This window comes from Budorcas taxicolor, chromosome 3 (assembly GCF_023091745.1).
Source record: "Budorcas taxicolor isolate Tak-1 chromosome 3, Takin1.1, whole genome shotgun sequence".
Lineage (NCBI taxonomy): Eukaryota > Metazoa > Chordata > Mammalia > Artiodactyla > Bovidae > Budorcas > Budorcas taxicolor.
In genome coordinates, this window is record NC_068912.1 from 120,356,687 (window position 1) to 120,375,664 (window position 18,978).

Sequence of the window (18,978 nt, forward strand, 5' to 3'; positions counted from 1 at the left end):
GTCTCACTCCGCGGTCTCCCTCCGCGGTCCTCACTCCGCGGCCCTCACTCCGCGGTCCTCGCTCCCGCGGTCTCACTCCGCGGTCTCCCTCCGCGGTCCTCACTCCGCGGTCCTCGCTCCCGGCTCCTCACTCCGCGGTCCTCATTCCAGGGTCCTCACTCCGGGGTCCTCACTCCGGGGTCCTCGCTCCGCGGTCCTCGCTCCGCGGTCTCCCTCCGCGGTCCTCGCTCCCGGGTCTTCACTCCGCGGTCCTCGCTCCCGGCTCCTCATTCCGGGGTCCTCGCTCCCGGGTCCTCACTCCGCGGTCCTCGCTCCCGGCTCCTCGCTCCCGGCTCCTCATTCCGGTGTCCTCGCTCCCGCGGTCTCGCTCCGCGGTCCTCGCTCCTGGCTCCTCATTCCGGGGTCCTCGCTCCCGCGGTCTCACTCCGCAGTCCTCACTCCGCGGTCCTCGCTCCCGCGGTCTCACTCCGCGGTCTCCCTCCGCGGTCCTCACTCCGCGGCCCTCACTCCGCGGCCCTCACTCCGCGGTCCTCGCTCCCGCGGTCTCACTCCGCGGTCTCCCTCCGCGGTCCTCACTCCGCGGCCCTCACTCCGCGGTCCTCGCTCCCGCGGTCTCACTCCGCGGTCTCCCTCCGCGGTCCTCACTCCGCGGTCCTCGCTCCCGGCTCCTCACTCCGCGGTCCTCATTCCAGGGTCCTCACTCCGGGGTCCTCACTCCGGGGTCCTCGCTCCGCGGTCCTCGCTCCGCGGTCTCCCTCCGCGGTCCTCGCTCCCGGGTCTTCACTCCGCAGTCCTCGCTCCCGGCTCCTCATTCCGGGGTCCTCGCTCCCGGGTCCTCGCTCTGCGGTCCTCATTCCGCGGTCCTCGCTCCGCGGTCCTCACTCCGCGGTCCTCGCTCCCGGGTCCTCGCTCCCGGATCCTCGCTCCGCGGTCCTCGCTCCGCGGTCTCCCTCCGCGGCCGGGTAGCAGGGTTGGCTCACTCTCTGCGCCTCTCTGAGCTGCTTCGGGCAGGGCAGGATCTCTCAGGGGTCATGCACGAGCTTGGATCCTGGAGTGACTCCCGGCCCCTCTGGAACTGACATGGAAGTGAAGGCCTTCCGTCCAGGCAGATTTGAGCAGAAGAGGCGCGGTTTGGGTCCCAGGCCCGCGGATCAGGCTGAGCTTGTGCCTGGCATGGCGGGAGGGCAGGGCTGAGCCCAGGAAGCCTTCCGTCCCCGCAGCCTGGCCCGAGATCAGAGCCAGGTGAGGGTCTCGGCCTCACGAGGGTCTTCAGGGAAGGCAGAGGGGGTGAGGACAGGCAGGTAGAGGCTGTGCAGCGGTCACGCACCACGCCCTGGACGGGGGGGAGGGACCCTTGGGGGGAGTTCCAGGTGAGGGTCTCCGTACACCATAGGACAGGGTGCTGGGCCCTCGGGGATGGTGAGGGGACCCTGGTCTGTGGCTCTGGAGCCCCCGGAGCAGACATCCACCGCCAGTTCCTCCCTCAGCCCGAACTTGTGGCCTGAACCTCATGGCGAACGCCACATCCGGTGGGCAGCTGGGCACGTCCCGACCCCGGGCAATCCCTCTCGTCGTGCGCTCACGGCCGGAGCGCCCACGCCGCTTCAGAATTGGCTGCCTCGGCCCCTGCGTTCACACGTCCTCCCCGTAGTCCGGGCTGAGATCAGCCCCAGCGCAAAGGCCCTGCCCTGCCCTGGGCCCTGGAGAGTATCCAGGCCCCCTGGCGGGACACCTTCCTGCAGCCAGGAACCCACAGGGCCGAGGCCAAGTGCCAGCCGGAGCCTGGGAGCCTGGGACCAGCCCCCGGGGGACCCGGGTCTGCTACTGCTCCCAGGCCTGTTCGGAGTGGTTCCACCACCGCTCACCTGCTCTGGAGGGCCAGGCCAGGGGCCGTGCCCTCTGTGTGCTCACTGCCCTGCCTCAGTCCTGCCCCGCCCGTCCCTGGGCCCCCGTGGCCCCTCCCCGCAGACAGGGCGGCCGGCCTCGTCCTCCAGGAAGCCATGTGGGTGCAACCTGGTCCTGCTACCAGTTGCCAGCCCCTCTTGTCCACAGGGCTCTAAGCCCACTGGGTGGGGTTTAGGCCCCTCCCTGCCAACCCCCACTGTGAAAACCAGGGGAACACCTGCTCCAGGGGCGCCAAAGGCGAGGGCTCTGCCTCCCAGCGTCCCCGGAGAGACCCAGAGCCAGGTGGACAGGCTGCCGGACTGGGGGCTGGCCTGGCCACAGGCTGACCCTGCTGCTGCGCCTGCAGGGGTGCGGGAGCCCCGGGCCACCCCGGGCCCCGGGCCGGAGGAGCACGCACTCCTGCAGGTCAGGGAAGCCCCACAGAGGTGCGCAGAGCCTGGGTTAGGAGCTCCCTGACCGCTCTCCCTTCCTCACCTGAGCTCGGAGCAGCCCCGGGATGGTCAGGATGCCCGCCCCCTTCACAGGTGGCCTCGGGGGACCTCGGCCTCGCCTAGTCCTCCCCAGGGTGGGGTGGTGCCCCCGCCCCGGCTCCAGTGGACTCATGGGGGGTAGGCAGCGGTGCCGGGACCTGCCGGCCCCAGGGGTCTCTCGGCGCGTGTCTTTCAGAGGCTGGAGGACACCGTCCTGAGCCCCACGGCCAGCAGAGAAGACCGGGCACTAACTGTGCACGGGGGGCGCTGGCGGGCCTCCCCCACCCCCGTGCCTGCCCGCATCCGTGAGATTGTGGCTGACAGCCTGGCTGAGGGGCCTCCCCAAGGTGAGGGGCGCCCCAGGGGAGCGGCAGGGAGGGCGGTGGGAGTCCAGCCCCGGGGGGCCCTCCCCGCCCCGTGCCCTGGCCTGGCTGGCCCCTCCGGGCCCGTCACTGCCCTGTGCTAGGGTGAGACCCACACCCTCCCACGGGGTCACCCACGGAGCTAGAAGCTGATCGCACAGCGTGCTCACCCCTGAGCCGCGGAGACCGTCCCCACCCAGCGTGCGTTTCTGTTTGTGACTCTTGCGGCTGCCAGTCTCCTTTCTCACTGGATGAGTGAGAATCCTAAAGGCTGGCGCTTGGAAAGCGCAGGTGCAGGGCGGCGGCCCGCCTGAGCTCCGTCCCCGCCCACCGGCCCCACTGCCGGCCTCTCGCTGTCGGTCACCATGGCCACCGGCCTGGCCCCAGGCCGTGCTCCTGACCCCTCGTACGTGGGTCCCAGAGACCCCTTTCGGTAGTGAGGGCCTCTCCAGCCTCCGAGAGGAGCCAGGGGCCTCGCTGGGTGTGTTAAGGAATGAGAGAGTCCCTGCATGCTTAGGGCAGCACTTCCTATTCAGGAGGGGACGGGACCCTGCGGCCCTGAGTCAGCGGTTCTCAAGCCTGGCGGGGGTAGGGGTGCCCAGTGTCCAGGCCGCCCCCACAGGCCCTCTGCTGTGCTGGTTTGGGCTGCACTGGGGAGAGACGTGAGTGGGCACGTGCCCACCCAGAGGAGAGGAGGCGCCGCTCCCCCGCACTGGGGGCCCCTGGGCCGGGTGGACAGGCTGCTGGACTGGGGGCTGGCCTGGCCACAGGCTGACCCTGCTGCTGCGCCTGCAGGGCTGCGGGAGCCCCCGGCCGCCCCGCGCCCCGGGCCGGAGGAGCACGCACTCCTGCAGGATGAGCTGTCCCGGCTGGAGGACCTGCTGGCCCAGGCGGGCGCCGAGCGGGACGAGCTGGCTGGCAGGTACCACGCAGTCAGCGAGCGGGTGAGTGCTCAGGGTGCCTGGCAGCCCGCCCTGGGGTGACCCACAGGCCCTCCAGCAGGGGGACGACAGTGGCCGGCCACGGCCGAACCCTGCACCGCAGAGAGAAACTGAGGCTGGAGAGGGCAGGTGAGGCAGGATAGTGCCCAGGGGTCCTGAGCCGGCTTAGGCAATGACTTGTGCCTGCCTGCCCAGAGCCCCGGGGGGCGGCCAGGACAGTCCCAACCCGTGGGGCCGGCGCCCTGCCCAGCATGAGCGTGTGGACATACCTGCCAAGGGGAGGCGAGCAGGCCAGAAGGAGCTGACTGCACCCCAGCCTCACCCCTAACAACCGAGGCAGACAGACAGGCCCTGGACACACCCTCAGTGCCCCCGGCGGCAACAGGGCCTGCCAGGGTGACCGGCTACAGCAACAGGCCGTTGGGCCCCAACCTGTGCGGCCGGGATGGTCTCCCAGTGTGCGGGTAGGGAAACTGAGGCAGAGTGGTGATGGAGGTCACCGGGCAGGGCCTCTGTCTCATGTCCACCGCCCCAAGTTGTGGCCTCAGAGCAGGACGGGGCAGGGCGCCCGGCCCACAGCGGGGACGCTCACAGCCCGTGTCTGCATGGGCCCCTGCTGTATGCGGCGGGATGGATGACCCCAGATGAAGAAATAGGCTCACTGCCGGTCCCAGCTGAGCAGGGTTGTGCTGCAGGCTGAGAGATGACCCGGTCCGGCCCTTTCTCTGGTGTGACCAGTGACCGGGGCTGAAAGCCTGAAGGCCCCAGCTGGCCACGCCTCCTCGAGGGTCCTGAGGGCTTCCTGGGGTCGGCGGCGTGCCCAGTCCCATGAAGGGGCCACCCGGACCCCCGTCTTCACCCCCAGCCCCATGAAGGGGCCCTCCGACCCCCGTCCTCACCCCCAGCCCCATGAAGGGGCCCTCCGACCCCCGTCCTCACCCCCGGCCCCACGAAGGGGCCCCCTGGACCCCCGTCCTCACCCCCAGCCCCACGAAGGCGCCCCCACCCCTGTCCTCACCCCCAGCCCCACGAAGGCGCCCCCACCCCTGTCCTCACCGCCAGCCCCACGAAGGGGCCCCCGACCCCCGTCCTCACCCCCAGCCCCACGAAGGGGCCCCCGGACCCCCGTCCTCACCCCCACCCCACAAGAGGCCCCCCCACCCCCGTCCTCACCCCCACCCGCCCAGGGAGCTCCTCGGGCAGGACCAGTGGGGCGGGAGCACTGGGTGAGCTCGCCGCCCGCCCCCTCCCCGGCCCGCGTGGAGCTGGGGGTGGGGGCGTCTTCCTAGCACAGGGTGGGGAGATGTTGGGAACAAGAGGCCAGTGGGAATAGAAGCCGCAGAAGCCCTGCAGCCAGATTAGGCAACCGAGTGAGTCAGTGAGATCCCAGCTCCAGGCCGCCCCCGGCACCCCTCGCGCGGACCACGGAGGAGCCTGGTCTCCGAGTGCCCCAAGGAGACGGGCAGGCGGCGTGGGGGTGGGCGTGACTGCTTCGTGGGCCTCTGCCTCCTTCCTCCGAGGATCCCCCAGCCCCTCCATGGGCCTCAGGGGAGCCCCACCCTCCCCGCCTCCTGGGCCCCAGGCCCCGCCGCACGTGGGTCCTCGGTTCTCCTGGTCTTCCTGTCTCAGCCCCCGCCAGCCGGCCCCCTGGGCCTGCTGCAGCCCCTCCTCGGACCCCCCAGAACGTGCTCTGGGTGCAGATCTGGGTGGCGCCCCCAGCCCCCAGCCGCCCCTTTCCCTCAGAGCGAGGTTCCCATCAGCTCAGCCCTGCAGACTCGCAGGTGGTCTGGGCCAGTTCCTGGGGCTTCCCTGCCGCCAGACCCACCTGCGGGCTGCAGGCTCACCTACCGTGGGGTGGCCTCGCCGCCCCCACCTCTGGATGAGGGGCTGGTGGCGGACAGAGGGTCAAGCACAGGCAGAAGGGGCGGGGTGGGGCCCTGTGTGGCTCACTGCCGCGCAGGGGACCGCAGACCGGCTCCACCTCCCCTTGCCTGGCCTGACGCGGGGCCTCCTCAGTCGGCCGCGGCACGAGGCGCAGGGCCGCTGTGGGGCCGGCCACCAGCCTTACCCCTCTGACCACACCCCGCTTGACCGCACCCCTGACCCCAGCCTGACCCCCGCCTAGCTGGAGACCCCCGGAGCCCTCCCGCCGTCCTGGGGAGGGCGCTGTGCCCAAGCCACCCAGCCCGCAGGGCTTGGAAGCAGCCGGCCAGGTGGGTCAATGCCCTCTCAGCTGCAGGCCCGGCTGGAGACCACCACGGCCCAGCTGCGGAGGTCGGAGCTGGAGCGCAGCATGGACCTGGAGGAGGCCCTGGGCCGTCTGGAGGCGGCCGAGCAGAGGTGAGGCCGGGCGGGTGCGGCCAGCAGGGCTGCAGGGAGCCCGCCGGCAGGGCAGGTGCCCCGGGCTGTTGGTGACTCCTCCAGAGAGACTCCGAGTCAGAGCCAGGGGGTGCGGGGCAGGGCGGGCGGGGGCCGCACCCCTGGGCCTCAGTCTGCTCCCGGGTGTGCCACCCTCAGCCCCCTGACACCAGCTGGGGCAAGGGTTCTGGCCCGTGCTACGGGCAGGTCACCGGAGCTGCCCCGGGCCTTGGTTGGCCTGGCCAGTCCTGGGGTGTCTCTTGCTTCCCCCCAATCCCACTCTTCTTCCCGCTCCAGCCCTGACCCCCAGGCCCCTTCAGCTTCACGCCACTCTTGGTCATGACCAGGCTCATTTGCTCACTGTGGGTAATTGTATGTCACCCCCGGCCCTCCAGAGGGAGCCCCAAGCCCCAGGACATGCCCCCAGACGGAAGAGCATCTCGCCAGGGTCCCTGCCGAGGGGAGCAGGCAAGGCGGGGCCCCCAAGGCGGCTCCGTCGCCGGGCCCAGGAAGGTTAAGCCGTCTGTGGATGTACTTCCCAGATTTGGTTTCTTCTCAGGGACTCTGGCAAAGGATCAGTGCTGAGAAGCATCTTGAAAACCAGTTTTGGAGAAGCGAGGGGTAGGGGCAGGGGCTGCAGAAAATAAACCTCCAGGAGGCTGACGCTCCCAGAGCGGAGAAGAACAGAGGAATCCCCGTGGGCTCGCAGCCAGGCCAGGAAGTGCAGGCTCTGCAGGGTTCGGGGTCCCCGACTGCAGCCACACACAGGCCTGCCTTGCGGGGAGAGAGGCCCACAGTCACGGAGGGGCTGCCCCCTCCCCGGGGCACACCTGACCCCTCTCCCCCAGCCCACCCCGCGACAGGGACACGCCTCCCTCCCAGCCCCAGTTCCCTCAGCTGGGGCTCCCAAGCCCTGGCCCTCTTGCTGGTCTGGGGGTTCACCTCCACACCCTGGCGTGAACGGCCAGCCGTAGTCGTGAGGGCAGAGCCAGGGAGCTCAGGGAGGGAGGAGGGGGCAGCAGATATGTCGGGGGCAGGGCAGGGTACTGGAGGGGGACCCAAGGCAGGCCTCTGTTTTCTGTCCACGAGGGACCACTGCAGGTGGTCAGCGCCGCTCAGGAGTGGTGGGACCGCACAATCGAGCTGGGGTCCTCTGAGCCCAGGAGGTCTGGGGCCTGGGGGTCTGAGCACATCTGTAAGGGGAGGCCACCCGCTTACAATCACGCTGCCGCATCCCGGCCCGTCCAGGAGCACCGGCCTCTCCCAGGTGAACGCCCTCCTGCGGGAACAGCTGGAGCAGATGAGGAAGGCCCATGACAGGCTGGCCGAGGAGCTGGCCAGGACGACAGGCAGTGTGCCCCGTCTGCGGGCCGAGCTGGAGCTGCGGGAGGCACAGCGCTGGACCCGCAGAGAGGTGCTCCCCGGCTCCCGCCCATGGGCAGGGCAATGCCCGGCTCGGTGCCCGCGGCTGGCATGGGGGTGGACGGCGAGGACCGGGAGGGAGTGAGCTGGTGGCAGCCCCCTGCCACACCACGACCCCGCTCAGCCTGGCCACAACCGCCTGGCGTGGGGTGGGCAGCAAGGACCAGGAGGGGGTGAGCTGGCAGCAGCCCCCCGCCACACCACACCCCCACTCGGCCTGGCAACACCCATCTGCGGAATGGGGGACACCAGGTGGGAAGCCCCCCGTTTTGAGAGACGGAGCCCAGGGCCGGACTGGGAAGTCGGGTGAGGGCTGAGCCCTGTCCCCGCCGTAGGGAGGAGTCTCCACAGGCCGGACTCCGGGGCCAGCAGGGTCCCTGAGGCCTCTTACGAAACCCTCAGCCCTGGGTGGGGTCAGGGCACAGGGCTGCGGCCTCAGCCTCGCTGCAGTGGCGGTACTGTGTGGACCGTGCAGGCTGGTCGCCAGCTGCAGGACATGCAGCGTGAAGTCGGGCAGGACTTGAGACTGTCAGCCGCGCCTGTGCCTGGCCACACCTTCCCTGATCTGCCCTGGATGCCCCCCAGCACCTGCCAGCGGCCTCCAGGGCAGGATTTCTCCCTGGCCGTGGGGCAGAGGCCGAGGCGGTCCCCAGGTCCAGGCCGACCCTGCACAGGGGTCCCTCGGACAAGCCCACCGCAGAGGGGCCGTCCCAGCTCTACCCACATTGACCTGGGGGAGCAGGGGCTGCCCCAGCTCTGTGGACACGGCCCTTCCTGCAAGACAGCTGTCCTGGGACAGGAGGATGTCAGACGGGCGTGGGGAGAAGACATGGCCTTTCCGATCAGATCAGTCTTCACAGGGTGCTGGGCTGCCGCAGAGCCGGTGGGACGGGGCAGACACCTCACCCCGGCCTCAGCTGGATGGCAGAACAGGCGCCTCGGAGGCGGACCTTGAGTCCAGTCTGGCGCCAACGATAAGGCTCTTTACTCCCCCTTGGCCCTGAACGCCTCTCCCACTTGCTGGCAGCGGCTTTTCTCGCACCTTAGCGAGGCCCTGGCTCCAGTCTCCTGGCTTCCAGCCTGCCAACAGCCGCCGACCCCTGCCTCCTCTGGCGGGCATCGCGCTCTGGCCGCTGGGGGCTCTCTGCTATGACTTCCTGTGACCTCAGACAGCAGATTTCTGTTTATTCTGCTTCCGCTCCTCAGGGCTCCTTCTCTTCTTGTCTGGGAAAGCAGCTGTTCTGTCTTCCATAGTTGCTCGAGTCCCTCTGCCCCGCCCCGCCCCGCCTCGCCCCACCCCTCTGCCCTATGCACCTCGCTCTTCCCGGGCTCCCTCCTACTCTCAGCCTCCCCTACTTATTGCCCTGGTCTATGTCGTAGGTAATTTTTTCAAGCCCACCCTGCTGCTCATCAGTCTTCTCTCCTGGTATCCAATCTCTGTTAAACCTGCCTATTTGGCTTAACTTCTAATACTGTATTTTTCATCTTTAAAACTCCTGCTTTTATTCCATTTTCTGCATCTTAATCTCACGTTTTCAAGCCTCTGCTCTGTCTGTTGGCGCACTCTAGAAAGCAGTTATTTTGCAGTCTGTTTCTGATGTTCCGATAGCTGACCTCCTTCAAGGTCTGAGTTCACTGTCTCTCTGGTTCTTGATCACGGTGCTGGCCTCCTTCAAGGTCTGAGTTTATTGTCTCAGCTGATTCTTGATCATGGTGCTTGGTTCTTTGTGTCTTTGGTGGTTTTCTGATTTCTTCAGTTAAGCGCCACGTAGTATCCCTGGAACTCTGAAAAGTCTTTGAAACCTGGAATGAACATGGTATGTTCCAAAAAAGATTTTCATTTGCTTCAGGCAGATTCTAGGGACTCTGGTCATCTTTGGGGCCACATGGAAGTAAATTTCAGCTTTAATTTACTGTTTTTAAAACCACCCAGGTTTTGTGAATCTAGGCTCAAAATTGCACCAAGGCTAACTCATGGTTCCAAATCCAAATCACCAAGGTTTTTCCTTCCTGTCTTGGTCCCTCCAGGCTGCTGGAGCAGAAATACCCCAGCCCCGGGCTTATAAACAAACATTTCCCACAGCTCTAGAGGCTGGAAGCCCAAGATCAAGGTGCCAGCCCTTTCAGTGGCTGGTGAGGATGAGCACCGCTGTCTGAATCATGGATGACACCTTCTGGCTGTCCGCTCAAACGGCAGAAGGGAGGGAGAGCTCGTAGGGCCCCTTTCCTAAAGGCACTAACACCCTTCGTAGAGGTGGAGCTGAAAAGCCCCACCTCCAGATACCATCACGTGGGGGATTAGGTTTCAACATGTGAACTGAGGGGGACACTGCCCCTTCTACAGGGTGTGTGCGTGTGTGTGTGCGTGCATGTGTGTGCTGGTTCACCATCCACTGCACCTCCCTACAGCGCCTGCAGGCAGCTGTGTGTGTGTGCACGTGTGCAGGTCTGCCTGTCTCTAGCACACCTTACTTGGGGTGCAACCTGGGGGGTCATTCCTATAGGTGAGTGGACTCCCCCTTGAGTGGACTGAGGCTTTCCCCTCTGTCCTTGGAGCCCCTGTCGTCAAGCAAGTTCAAGTTGCTATTTGGCAAGTCGCTCTCGAGTCAGGAACTTTACCCGTCCCTGGCCTGCGTGTCCCTTACCACACGGCCACCCAGCCTCGCTTCCAGAAGCTGTGGAGTCTGGCGTGTCCTGTACTTCAGTCCACGTCGGGCAGGCGGGGCCGGTGTCCACCCCTCCGTGTCACCAGGGCTCTCGATGACCACAGTGGGTGGGTGGCACTCCAGGAGACGGTGCACCGCAGGGGGCCTCTGGGCTCGTGGGGGGACCTCAGTGGGGGTCGGGGAGGGGGCTCAGCAAAGGCCTCATGAAGGGGCGGGTGGGGGTGCGGGTCTGGAGCCAGAAGCAACGCCGAAAAGCACTGGGGCTCCACCAGGTGGAGGGGCTGTGGGAGCCCGCAGAGCCCGGCCTCTGAGCTCAGCGTTAGGGACCCGGCCCGGCGCGGGGCTGGGGAGGCGGCACGGAGCCCGGGACTCTGAGTCTGGGCTTCGGCGCAGTTCTCTGCAAGGCTGGCCTCGATGACCACACGGGGCTGCATCCTGCTGCCTCAGCTCTTGCCCACACCCGACCCTCTACCCCCACACCCAGCCCCACCGCCCACACCCCAGCTGAGTGCTGCCCTTGCCCCCAGGGGGACCAGGCTGAGGGAGTGCTGGTTCTGGAGCTGGGGGCACTCATCCCTACAGCCTCTGGGAGGGGAGCCAAGCGCTGTCCCAGGTAGGGGGCAGTCTGATTGTTGGGGAGGAGAAGAGGCCACAGAGGCTGATGACGAGGTCTGCTCCCCCCGCCCCGGTGCTGGAGGAGCGGTGTGGGTGTGAATGGGGTCGCGGGCCCCCCACCCCTCAGCCTGGCCTCCGTCTCTTGCCTGCAGGCCGGGCGCGCCCGCTCGGGGCAGCCCCAGGACGCCCTCCTGCAGAGGCAGGTCACCGCGCTCCGGGGACACCTGGCTGAGCTGCGTGCAGCCACCGAGAAGTGCGTCCCCACCCGCTGGCCCAAGGGGGACAGAGGGTGCCCTGGGGGAGCTGGCTGAGTGCACAGGGCCGGTCAGGCGGGGGGTCTGGCAGCATGAGCGGGCAGACTGGTTAGGGAACCACCGTCAGCAGCGGCGGGCAGACTTGCATGGAGCTTGGTCCTGGCCAGGCACCTCACTCCGTCTGTCCTGGGCCCTTGAGGCTCAGGTGGTCCAAGTCCCGCTCCAGGCAGACAGCCTGTCCTGTGCGTCCTGGCCCAGCCCCGGCCCAGCCCTGCCCGGCTGTGATGCCACCTGTGGGTCCTCCACTGAGGTGGGCAGACCGCTGTCCTGAGACCAGACCCCGCCTGTCCCAGCCGGCATGGAGCCCGCAGGCTGAGCCCACAGACACTCCTGAGGCTCAGCCGGGTGCGCCCTGGTCTCTCAGGGGCCTCGCTGACCTGCGGGCGGATGTGGCCAGGATGGCCCGGCACCTGCACACAGCCTGCCTGAACCTCGGCTCCAACCTGCGGCTGACGGCCGGCAGCGCGGCAGCTGCCCTGGAGCAGCAGCTGCGGGACACGGTGCAGGAGATGCTGCAGCTGCAGGGCCGCTGGGCTGCGGAGAAGGCGGCGCTCCAGGCCAGGTGTGCGGGCCCCCAGGGCTCTGGGTCTAGGGAGGCCCAAGCGTGGCCCGGGGTCAGAGAAGAAGCTGGCTTCTGGGAAGGAAAGACAATAAACCGTCAGAGGCACTCCAGTCACAGGGAGGGGCAGGGCACGACCAGGGCGGGTGGGGCCGAGGAAGCCTCACCACAGGGCTGGCAAGCTAAGTCCGGGTCATGGTGGGAGCTCATGCTGAACTCAGGGTCTACACTGACCCCCGAGACAATGGGAGTCGCTGAAGTTTCTAGAGCAGGAGAGGGGCGTCTGACCGCAGTGGGGATCAGAGGTGGCCGACAGCACCACGGAGGAGGCAGACAGGGCCGGACTCCCAGGCGCCCAGTGCCCTGGGCTCTGATCTCCGCTCGGACGGCCCTGCCCCACCCCGCTGTCCCCAGACTCGCAGAGCAGACGCTGCTGGTGGAGAAGCTCACCGAGCAAAATGCAAGCAAGGAGAGAGCCATCTCTTCCCTGAGAACAGACGTGCAGAGACTGGTGCGCGGCTGGGAGAGGGCGGCTGGTGGGGGGGACCTGGGCCTCGCTGAGCAGCCTCCCCCACCCCCCATCGCCCCAGGAGTCCCAGCACGGCGGCGGAGGCCCGACCGCCCCGGGAGACTCGAGGGCGGAGGTGGAGACCCTGCGGCTCCTCTTGGACAGCATCACACAGGTGCAGGCCCAGCTGGGTCCTTCCCACACGGCAGCCGACCGGCCGCAGGACCCCCGCGGTTCAGGCTGGCCTTGGAGATGGTCTGGCAGGACCCGTGTGACCTCAGCCCTTAGCTCCATCCTCTCTGCTCCCTGAAGGTGGCCCAGGCAGACGCGGGGAGTGAGGAGCTGGCAAGGAGCAGTGGTGCTGAAGGCGAGGGGGTGCAAGGCCAACGGAGGAGCCCCCTGCACACTGGGTCCCTCCTGAGGGCTGAGTCCCCAGCCACCCTGGACTCAGCACTGTGGGCTGTGCGGGCGGCCATTCAGAGGTGGCGGCAGCGGGAGCAGGTAGGCACAAAGCCTGCTAGACTGAGAAGGGCCACTGCGGGCCTGCCCGTGGTCCCCAGGAACCTGACCCCAGGAGGCTGACCCCAGGAGGCTGAACCCCAGGAGGCTGAACCCCAGGAGGCTGAACCCAGGAGGCTGACCCCCAGGCGCCTGGCCCTGCAGTGGGGCTCTGGTCGGAACTACGTCCTTTCTCTGGGAGTAGAGGCCTCGGCTGGCTTCCCTGTTCAGAGGCCTGGCCAGGACACAGGGGTTCACGGCACCCCTACTCCTGGGCAGGAGCTGCGCCAGCAGCTGGAGTCATCCGAGGCGAGGGCCACGGTGCTCCAGGAGCAGCTGTCTGAGAGCCAGCGGGAGCTGCAGGCTTCGAGAAGCCTCCTGCAGGAGGAGCGCCAGGACCTCCTGGGCAAGCTGGAGGCACAGAGCCGGGAGGCACAGTGGAGCCGCGTGACCAGCGAGCTCCTGGGGAGGTGAGGCTGGTGGGCAGGGCCACCTCCTCCACGAGGCCCTCCAGGAGACGCTCCTGGGGAGGTGAGGCTGGTGGGCAGGGCCACCTCCTCCACGAGGCCCTCCAGGAGAAGCTCCTGGGGAGGTGAGGCTGGTGGGCAGGGCCACCTCCTCCACGAGGCCCTCCAGGAGAAGCTCCTGGGGAGGGGAGGGGAGGCGAGCGGGCAGGGCGCAAGCCCCTGGGGAGGTGAGGCCGACGGGCAGGGCCACCATCTCCATGAGGCCCTCTAGGAGAAGTTCCTGGGGAGGTGAGGCTGGCAGGGGGCAGGGCCACCTCCTCCACGAGGCCCTCCAGGAGCACAAGTGAAAATGTCCAGTTGGAGGCTGCCTCCCTCCCCTCTCCACCCCAAAACCCTGCCTGCACTGAGCACTCCTCTTCCTGCCCTGGGCCCGTCTTGGCTGTACCCAGGACTCACCTTCCCAAAGCCCAGGCTGAGCACAAGCCCTGCCCCTCGGCCCGCCTCCCAGATGCCCTTCCTGGGACCAGGCTCTGTTCTGCCCTGCTGCCCCATTTCCATTGCCAAGAGTCCTCCAGGGGTCTGAGCCATCCCTCACAGGTGGCCCACAGACCCCCGGTTCCCTGCCGGCCCTCCTGGCGCATCCCATGGGTCTGGCGTCTCCTGGTGCGCTTGGCCAGGAGGCTGTCTAGATGCTGCTGTGCACATCTGACTGCCCTGGGGCAGGTGGTGGTGAGGGGCGGGATGAGAACCCCTGGCATCTGTAGCCCTGGGCTTCCCAGACCCACATGCTGCCTGAGCCGGAGTGTGGGATGGGAGCGTGCTGGCAGCCCAGGAAGGCTTCCTGCAGGAGGCAGCCATGAGGGGCGGACCGACAGCCTCCCATGCTTCCCCTCGCTCACCCGGGGGTTGGGCCTGCAGGTCCCTCGGGGCTACCCTTTCTCTGGAGGGCCCCACAGTGCACTCAGTGCTGGGGCAGGAGGTCCAAGGGAAGATTAGACCCAGTCCTTCTCATGCACAGGCCATGAGCAGAGACGGAAGCACGCAGGTTCGGCCTGGCAGGAATGGGGGAGCCCGCGAGGTCTCAGGAGGGCCTTCCAGTAGGGGCGATGGGGTGTGGGGCAGGCAGGCAGGGCCACCTCAGCCTGCTGAGGAGCAGCAGTCGCTGGGGTAGGGGCCACGGGGGTTGTTCGCTGGGACACCGCCTTTCCACAAGTGGCTAGACCGCAGCGTCCTGGGGTCTGGGGGGCACAGGCCCAGTGGCCCCTCAACACGGGGATTAGAGGCTGAGTCAGGAGGCGTTTGGGAAGTGGGGCCTCAGGACTTGGTGCTTCGGGGCCTGGCCGGGTGGGGAACAGCTGAGATCCAGTCCTGGCTGGCGGGTGACCTGCAGAGGGAACCTTGGGGTTGGGTGGGGGTCAGCGGTGAGCTCAGCTCTGACGAGGGTGTGGGTCTCCAGGGTAGGCTGTCAGGGTGGGTGAGCAGCACCTGGAGATGTGGGGGCCCCTGGCAGGCCGGGGTTCCCTCCTTCCCACAGGGTCTCGCCAGACTGGCTGGGCTTAGCACACGGGGGCAGAGGCCTGAGCTTAGGGACACCCCGGGGTCAGGCCGTCCGGGGTTTACAGGCTCCCGCAAGGCCCACACCCGGGAGCCTGGACAGACCAGCTGGGGGTGGTCCGCACGTGTCCCTGAGCCTGGCCCCAAGCGGCCTCTGTGGCCCCCTTTCCCTGATCACCCCCACGAATGTGCCCAGGACCCCCAGCCTCGGCCTCACCTCCTTCCAGAGAGAAGGCGGCTCTTGAGGAGGTGGTTGAGGAGCTAAGGGGGGAGGCGACCATGTCCCACGCCGAGAAGCGGAGCATGGAGGCCAGGAACGCAGAGCTGCAGAGGAGCCTCCAGCAGTGCACGGAGCAGAAGGAGGCGCTGGAGCAGCAGGGCGAGCGCGGCCGGAGGGCGCTGGAGAGCAGGTGGGCCTCCCGTGGGCGCCTTGGCCCCCGGGCCCCGCATTCCCCCACCCCTGGGACCAGCCTCATCAGGGGGCGCTAGTGAGACCGCAGGCCCCTCTCACGCTGGCCACCTCCCACCGCCACTCACAAACCCACCCCAAGTCCAGCCAGTGCCAGACCTCCCACCCCGGGCAAACCCACCCCAATCCCTGGGCCCCGCCGGGGTGGGCCCCAGCGTGGCTGCCCTCTCCTGGCCCAGGCTGTCACCCAGGTCCGGGCAGCGACTCCGGGCCTGCAGGGGACCCATGCTCCTCTGGGGCCCCGGGCCTTGGGGGCAGCTGCAGGCGGTCACCCTGACTGTGGGCGCCATGAGGTGGCCCGGCTCTCGTCCTGAGGTGGCCTCATGCCCTCTGCCCTCTGTTTCCCGGTCTCAGTCAAGGGCGCCTGGAGCAGCTGGAAGGCACCGTCTCGGGGCTCAAGACAGAGCTGGTGTCAGCCCAGGAGGCGCTGGACTCAGCGCGGCTGCAGAGGGACATCCTGGAGAGCGAGAGGGAGGGTCTGCACGGCGCCCTGGCCCGGGTGCGCCCCCGGCCGCCCTGCCCCGCCCCTCTCCTCGCCGGCCTGGGCTCACAGGCCATCCCCTGGCTCCAGCCTCAGTGGTGTTCCCCTGCTGCCCCGCCTCCCCCCGTCCTCCCCGGCCCCAGCCTCAGGGTGGCCTCTTTGGTCCCCGACCAGTGTGCCTCAGCCCGTCCCCCTGAGTGCTGGCCATAGCTGCTCTTGGGGGCCCCTCCCTCGGCTGCAGCCTTGGATCCAGGGGCCACCATCTACCCCTGAGGCCTCGCCACTGCGGGACTGCTTCCAGGCCCCCCCCTGAGCTCCAGCTTACACGCCTCCGTGATGCGCAGCTCACTTCCCACCCCACCACGGCTCCCCTAGATCTAGAAGCCATCCCAGCTTCCCTGCTGGGTGACCTCTGCCCTCCCCGCCCTAGGCTGAGTCCAGCAAAGCTGACCTGGAACTGCTCGTGAGCCGGCTCAAGGCAGAGGGGGTGGAGCAGAGGGACTCCTTGGCCAAGATGGCTGCGGTGACGGAGGCACTGGCTCAGGACAAATGCTCCCTGAACCACCTGGTCCTGCAGGTGAGACCAGGGCCCAGGGGGATGGACCTCCCCCGGGTCCCGCTTCCCCAGAGCAGCCGTAAGCCCTGGCCCAACCCCGGCCCCCCGAGCTCAGGGCTCCCCTTTCGCCCATCCTCCTCCCCACCATATCCACTCCTGGACTTGGGGGCGAGGGTGCGTGGGGCTTGGGTCTGCACACGGACCACCCCCGTCCCTCCCCGCACCCCCCCCACTGGCAGCTGGAGCAGGAGCGGGACGAGCTGCAGGCGCAGCAGCAGACGCTGGTGCAGGGGCAGGCGGGCACCCGGGAGCAGCTGGCGCAGGCCGAGCGGCAGGTGGAGCTCCTGCGGGCCGAGAGGAGGGGCCTGCAGCGGGCCTGCGGGCGGCTGGAGGAGCGGCTGGAGCGGCTGGAGGGTCAGGCAGCCCGACTCCGGCGAGAACGGGCCCAGCTGCAGGAGCAGGTGGGCCACGTGAGGGGGTCATGGGGCTCCCAGTCCCCAACCCCATCCGGCAGGGTCGCCCCTGCCTCTGGGGTGGACGGGCACACACGGATTTAGAAGCCACGCTGGCCCTCGGACGTCAGCGCCGGTGCTTTCTAACCTCAGGCTGCCCGACTTGGCTGATTCGAAGCCGGCTTCCCGGTGTGGGAGGTAGGGGATGGGGCAGCAGCACCCAAAAAGGACGTCTATGTCGGGCCTGTCCCCAGCACCCAGGGGCCGGGTCCCCCCCGGTCAGAGGGTTGAAGGCCTCGGGCCCAGCGACACTCACACGCTCGAGGGAAAGGCTCCCCTGCCCCTCCGTCGTTTTGTCTGTCTCCTCCCTGGGCCACATCCACACAACAGAGCTGCCCAGTCACACGCTCACAGCCGCATCTGTGCATCCATTCCCAAATCTGCCGGCGTGGATCTTCCGTAGCGGTGGTCACGCTCCGTAGCACAAGACACCGCGGCACGTTTGCTTTCTCCCTTGGAGGTGCACGTGGAGACCCGTCCCTGCAGAGTCCTGGGTCCCCGGTGGCATTCAGACTTCATGGCCGGTCACCTTCGGGACTCGGGCTAGCCTCTTCCTGTTTCTCAGACCCTGTCCTGTCCTTTCCCTGTGTGGCTGCCGCATCGTCACCTTCAGTGAAGCCGGTGCGCAGCCCAGGCGAGCCTGGTGTGGCCCCCACCTGGTCAGGATGCAGGGCGTCTGCACCAGCCCAGCAAGCTCCCCGGGGGCGTGGCCACCCAGGCGTCCTCTGCCCTGACCTCGCCACCGTGGACTGGCTTCCCCAGCTCTAGGTGCTTTGCGTATGGAGTCGTGGGCTGCAGACACTCTGGAGCCCGGCTTCTCGCCCTCAGCGTGGCATCTGTGAGGGTCGTCTCTGTCGTTAGGCGTGTCAGCAGCTCCTGGTTTTGACAGCATGGTGACATTCCGTCGTGTGGCTAAATTACATCTTTTACCCATTTACCCACTGCTGGATTTGTAGGTTTCCAGTAGACAAGGTGGACGAGACTGCTACAGGCATGCGTGTACAAATCTATATGGATATTCTCGTTTCTCTTGAGTAAATACCTAAGAGCGAACTGTGGAGTCACTGGGTAGATGTTCTTGAGCATTAGAAGAACCTGCCAGGCAGTTTTCCCAAGTGGCTGTATCGTTTCTCTTGCCGGCAGTGTGGGTGGCGTCCAGCTGCTGCTCAGCCTCGTCAGCGTTCGGCACCGTCCGTCTTGCCACTCTCTGTGTGTGGAGGTGCACGCCTTTGTGGCTTTATTGGCCATTTTCTGGTGACAAAAGGCGTTAAGCACATTTTTTTCATCTGCTTATTAAATGTTTGTGAACCTTATCTCGTCAAGTGTCTGTTCAGGCCTACCGTCTATTTTATTGGGTGTCCCATTTTGATTACGGGTTTCTAGTTCACACATCTTGAGTACAAACACTTTGTCAGACAGATGTCCTCACGTTTGTGTGACGTGTGTATACATTTTGTTGCCAACAGTTTTGATGGACAGGAAAGTTTAACTTTGGCAATATTCAGTTTACCAAATTTTTTAAAAATTTATGGTTAGTATTTTCTAGGTGTTGTCTGAGAAATGTTTGCCCAGCCCAAGGACAAGAGTATCCCGGTGTGGTTTTCCTCCAGTTCTTAGGTCTGTGATCCCCTTAAAGCTGCTTTTTCTGTACAGCAGAGGTTCTCACAGTGTGTTCCTCGGGCCAGCAGCCTCAGTCATCTCTTGAGAACTTGCTTAACATGCAGATTCTCAGCTGCCCTCCCAAAACCTACTGAATCTGAAACTCTGTGGATGGGGCCAAAAATCTGGATTTTAATCATCCCTCCCAGTGATTCTGATGTACATGAAGGTGTGGAAACTGTGGGTGTGTGGTATGAAATAGGAACTGAGGTCCAATTATTGTTTACATTAATATTCAGTTGTTTCCACAGCAATTTTTAAGACTTTCCTTTCCTTCTTGGATGATCTTGGCAACTTGTTGAAAATAAATTGATCATGTGTGTGCACGTGTGTGTGTGTGTGTGCGGGGGTGTGTGTGCGCAGGGTGTGTGTGTGTGCATGCTTGTGTGTGTGTGTGTGTGTGTGTGCGGGGTGTGTGTGTGTGCATGCTTGTGTGTGTGTGCGGTGTGTGCGGCGTGTATGTGTGTGTGTGTGCGCAGTGTGTGTGTGCATGCGTGTCTGCGTATGTGCAGTGTGTGCGGCATGTGTGTGCGTGCATGCGGTGTGTGTGTGTGCGGTGTGTGCGTGTGTGCGGTGTGTGTGTGTGCATGCTTGTGTGTGTGTGTGTGTGTGCGTGCGCGGGGTGTGTGTGTGTGCATGCTTGTGTGTGTGTGTGTGTGTGC

At 66.4% G+C, this 18,978-nt stretch overlaps 1 protein-coding gene across 1 annotated transcript in view; it reads left to right on the forward strand.

The window, feature by feature from the left end:
- Positions 1-1,416: 1,416 nt before the first annotated feature.
- Positions 1,417-18,978, forward strand: part of CROCC2 (ciliary rootlet coiled-coil, rootletin family member 2) — a 62,870-nt gene continuing 45,308 nt past the window's right edge. Inside the window, 15 exon segments of the mRNA XM_052638107.1 lie at positions 1,417-1,834; positions 2,252-2,310; positions 2,572-2,722; positions 3,533-3,681; positions 5,912-6,018; positions 7,285-7,450; positions 10,892-10,992; positions 11,418-11,615; positions 12,027-12,123; positions 12,433-12,621; positions 12,898-13,088; positions 14,867-15,049; positions 15,463-15,607; positions 16,020-16,166; positions 16,385-16,615. Of these exon segments, the coding sequence (XP_052494067.1) occupies positions 1,417-1,834; positions 2,252-2,310; positions 2,572-2,722; positions 3,533-3,681; positions 5,912-6,018; positions 7,285-7,450; positions 10,892-10,992; positions 11,418-11,615; positions 12,027-12,123; positions 12,433-12,621; positions 12,898-13,088; positions 14,867-15,049; positions 15,463-15,607; positions 16,020-16,166; positions 16,385-16,615 (2,532 nt within the window).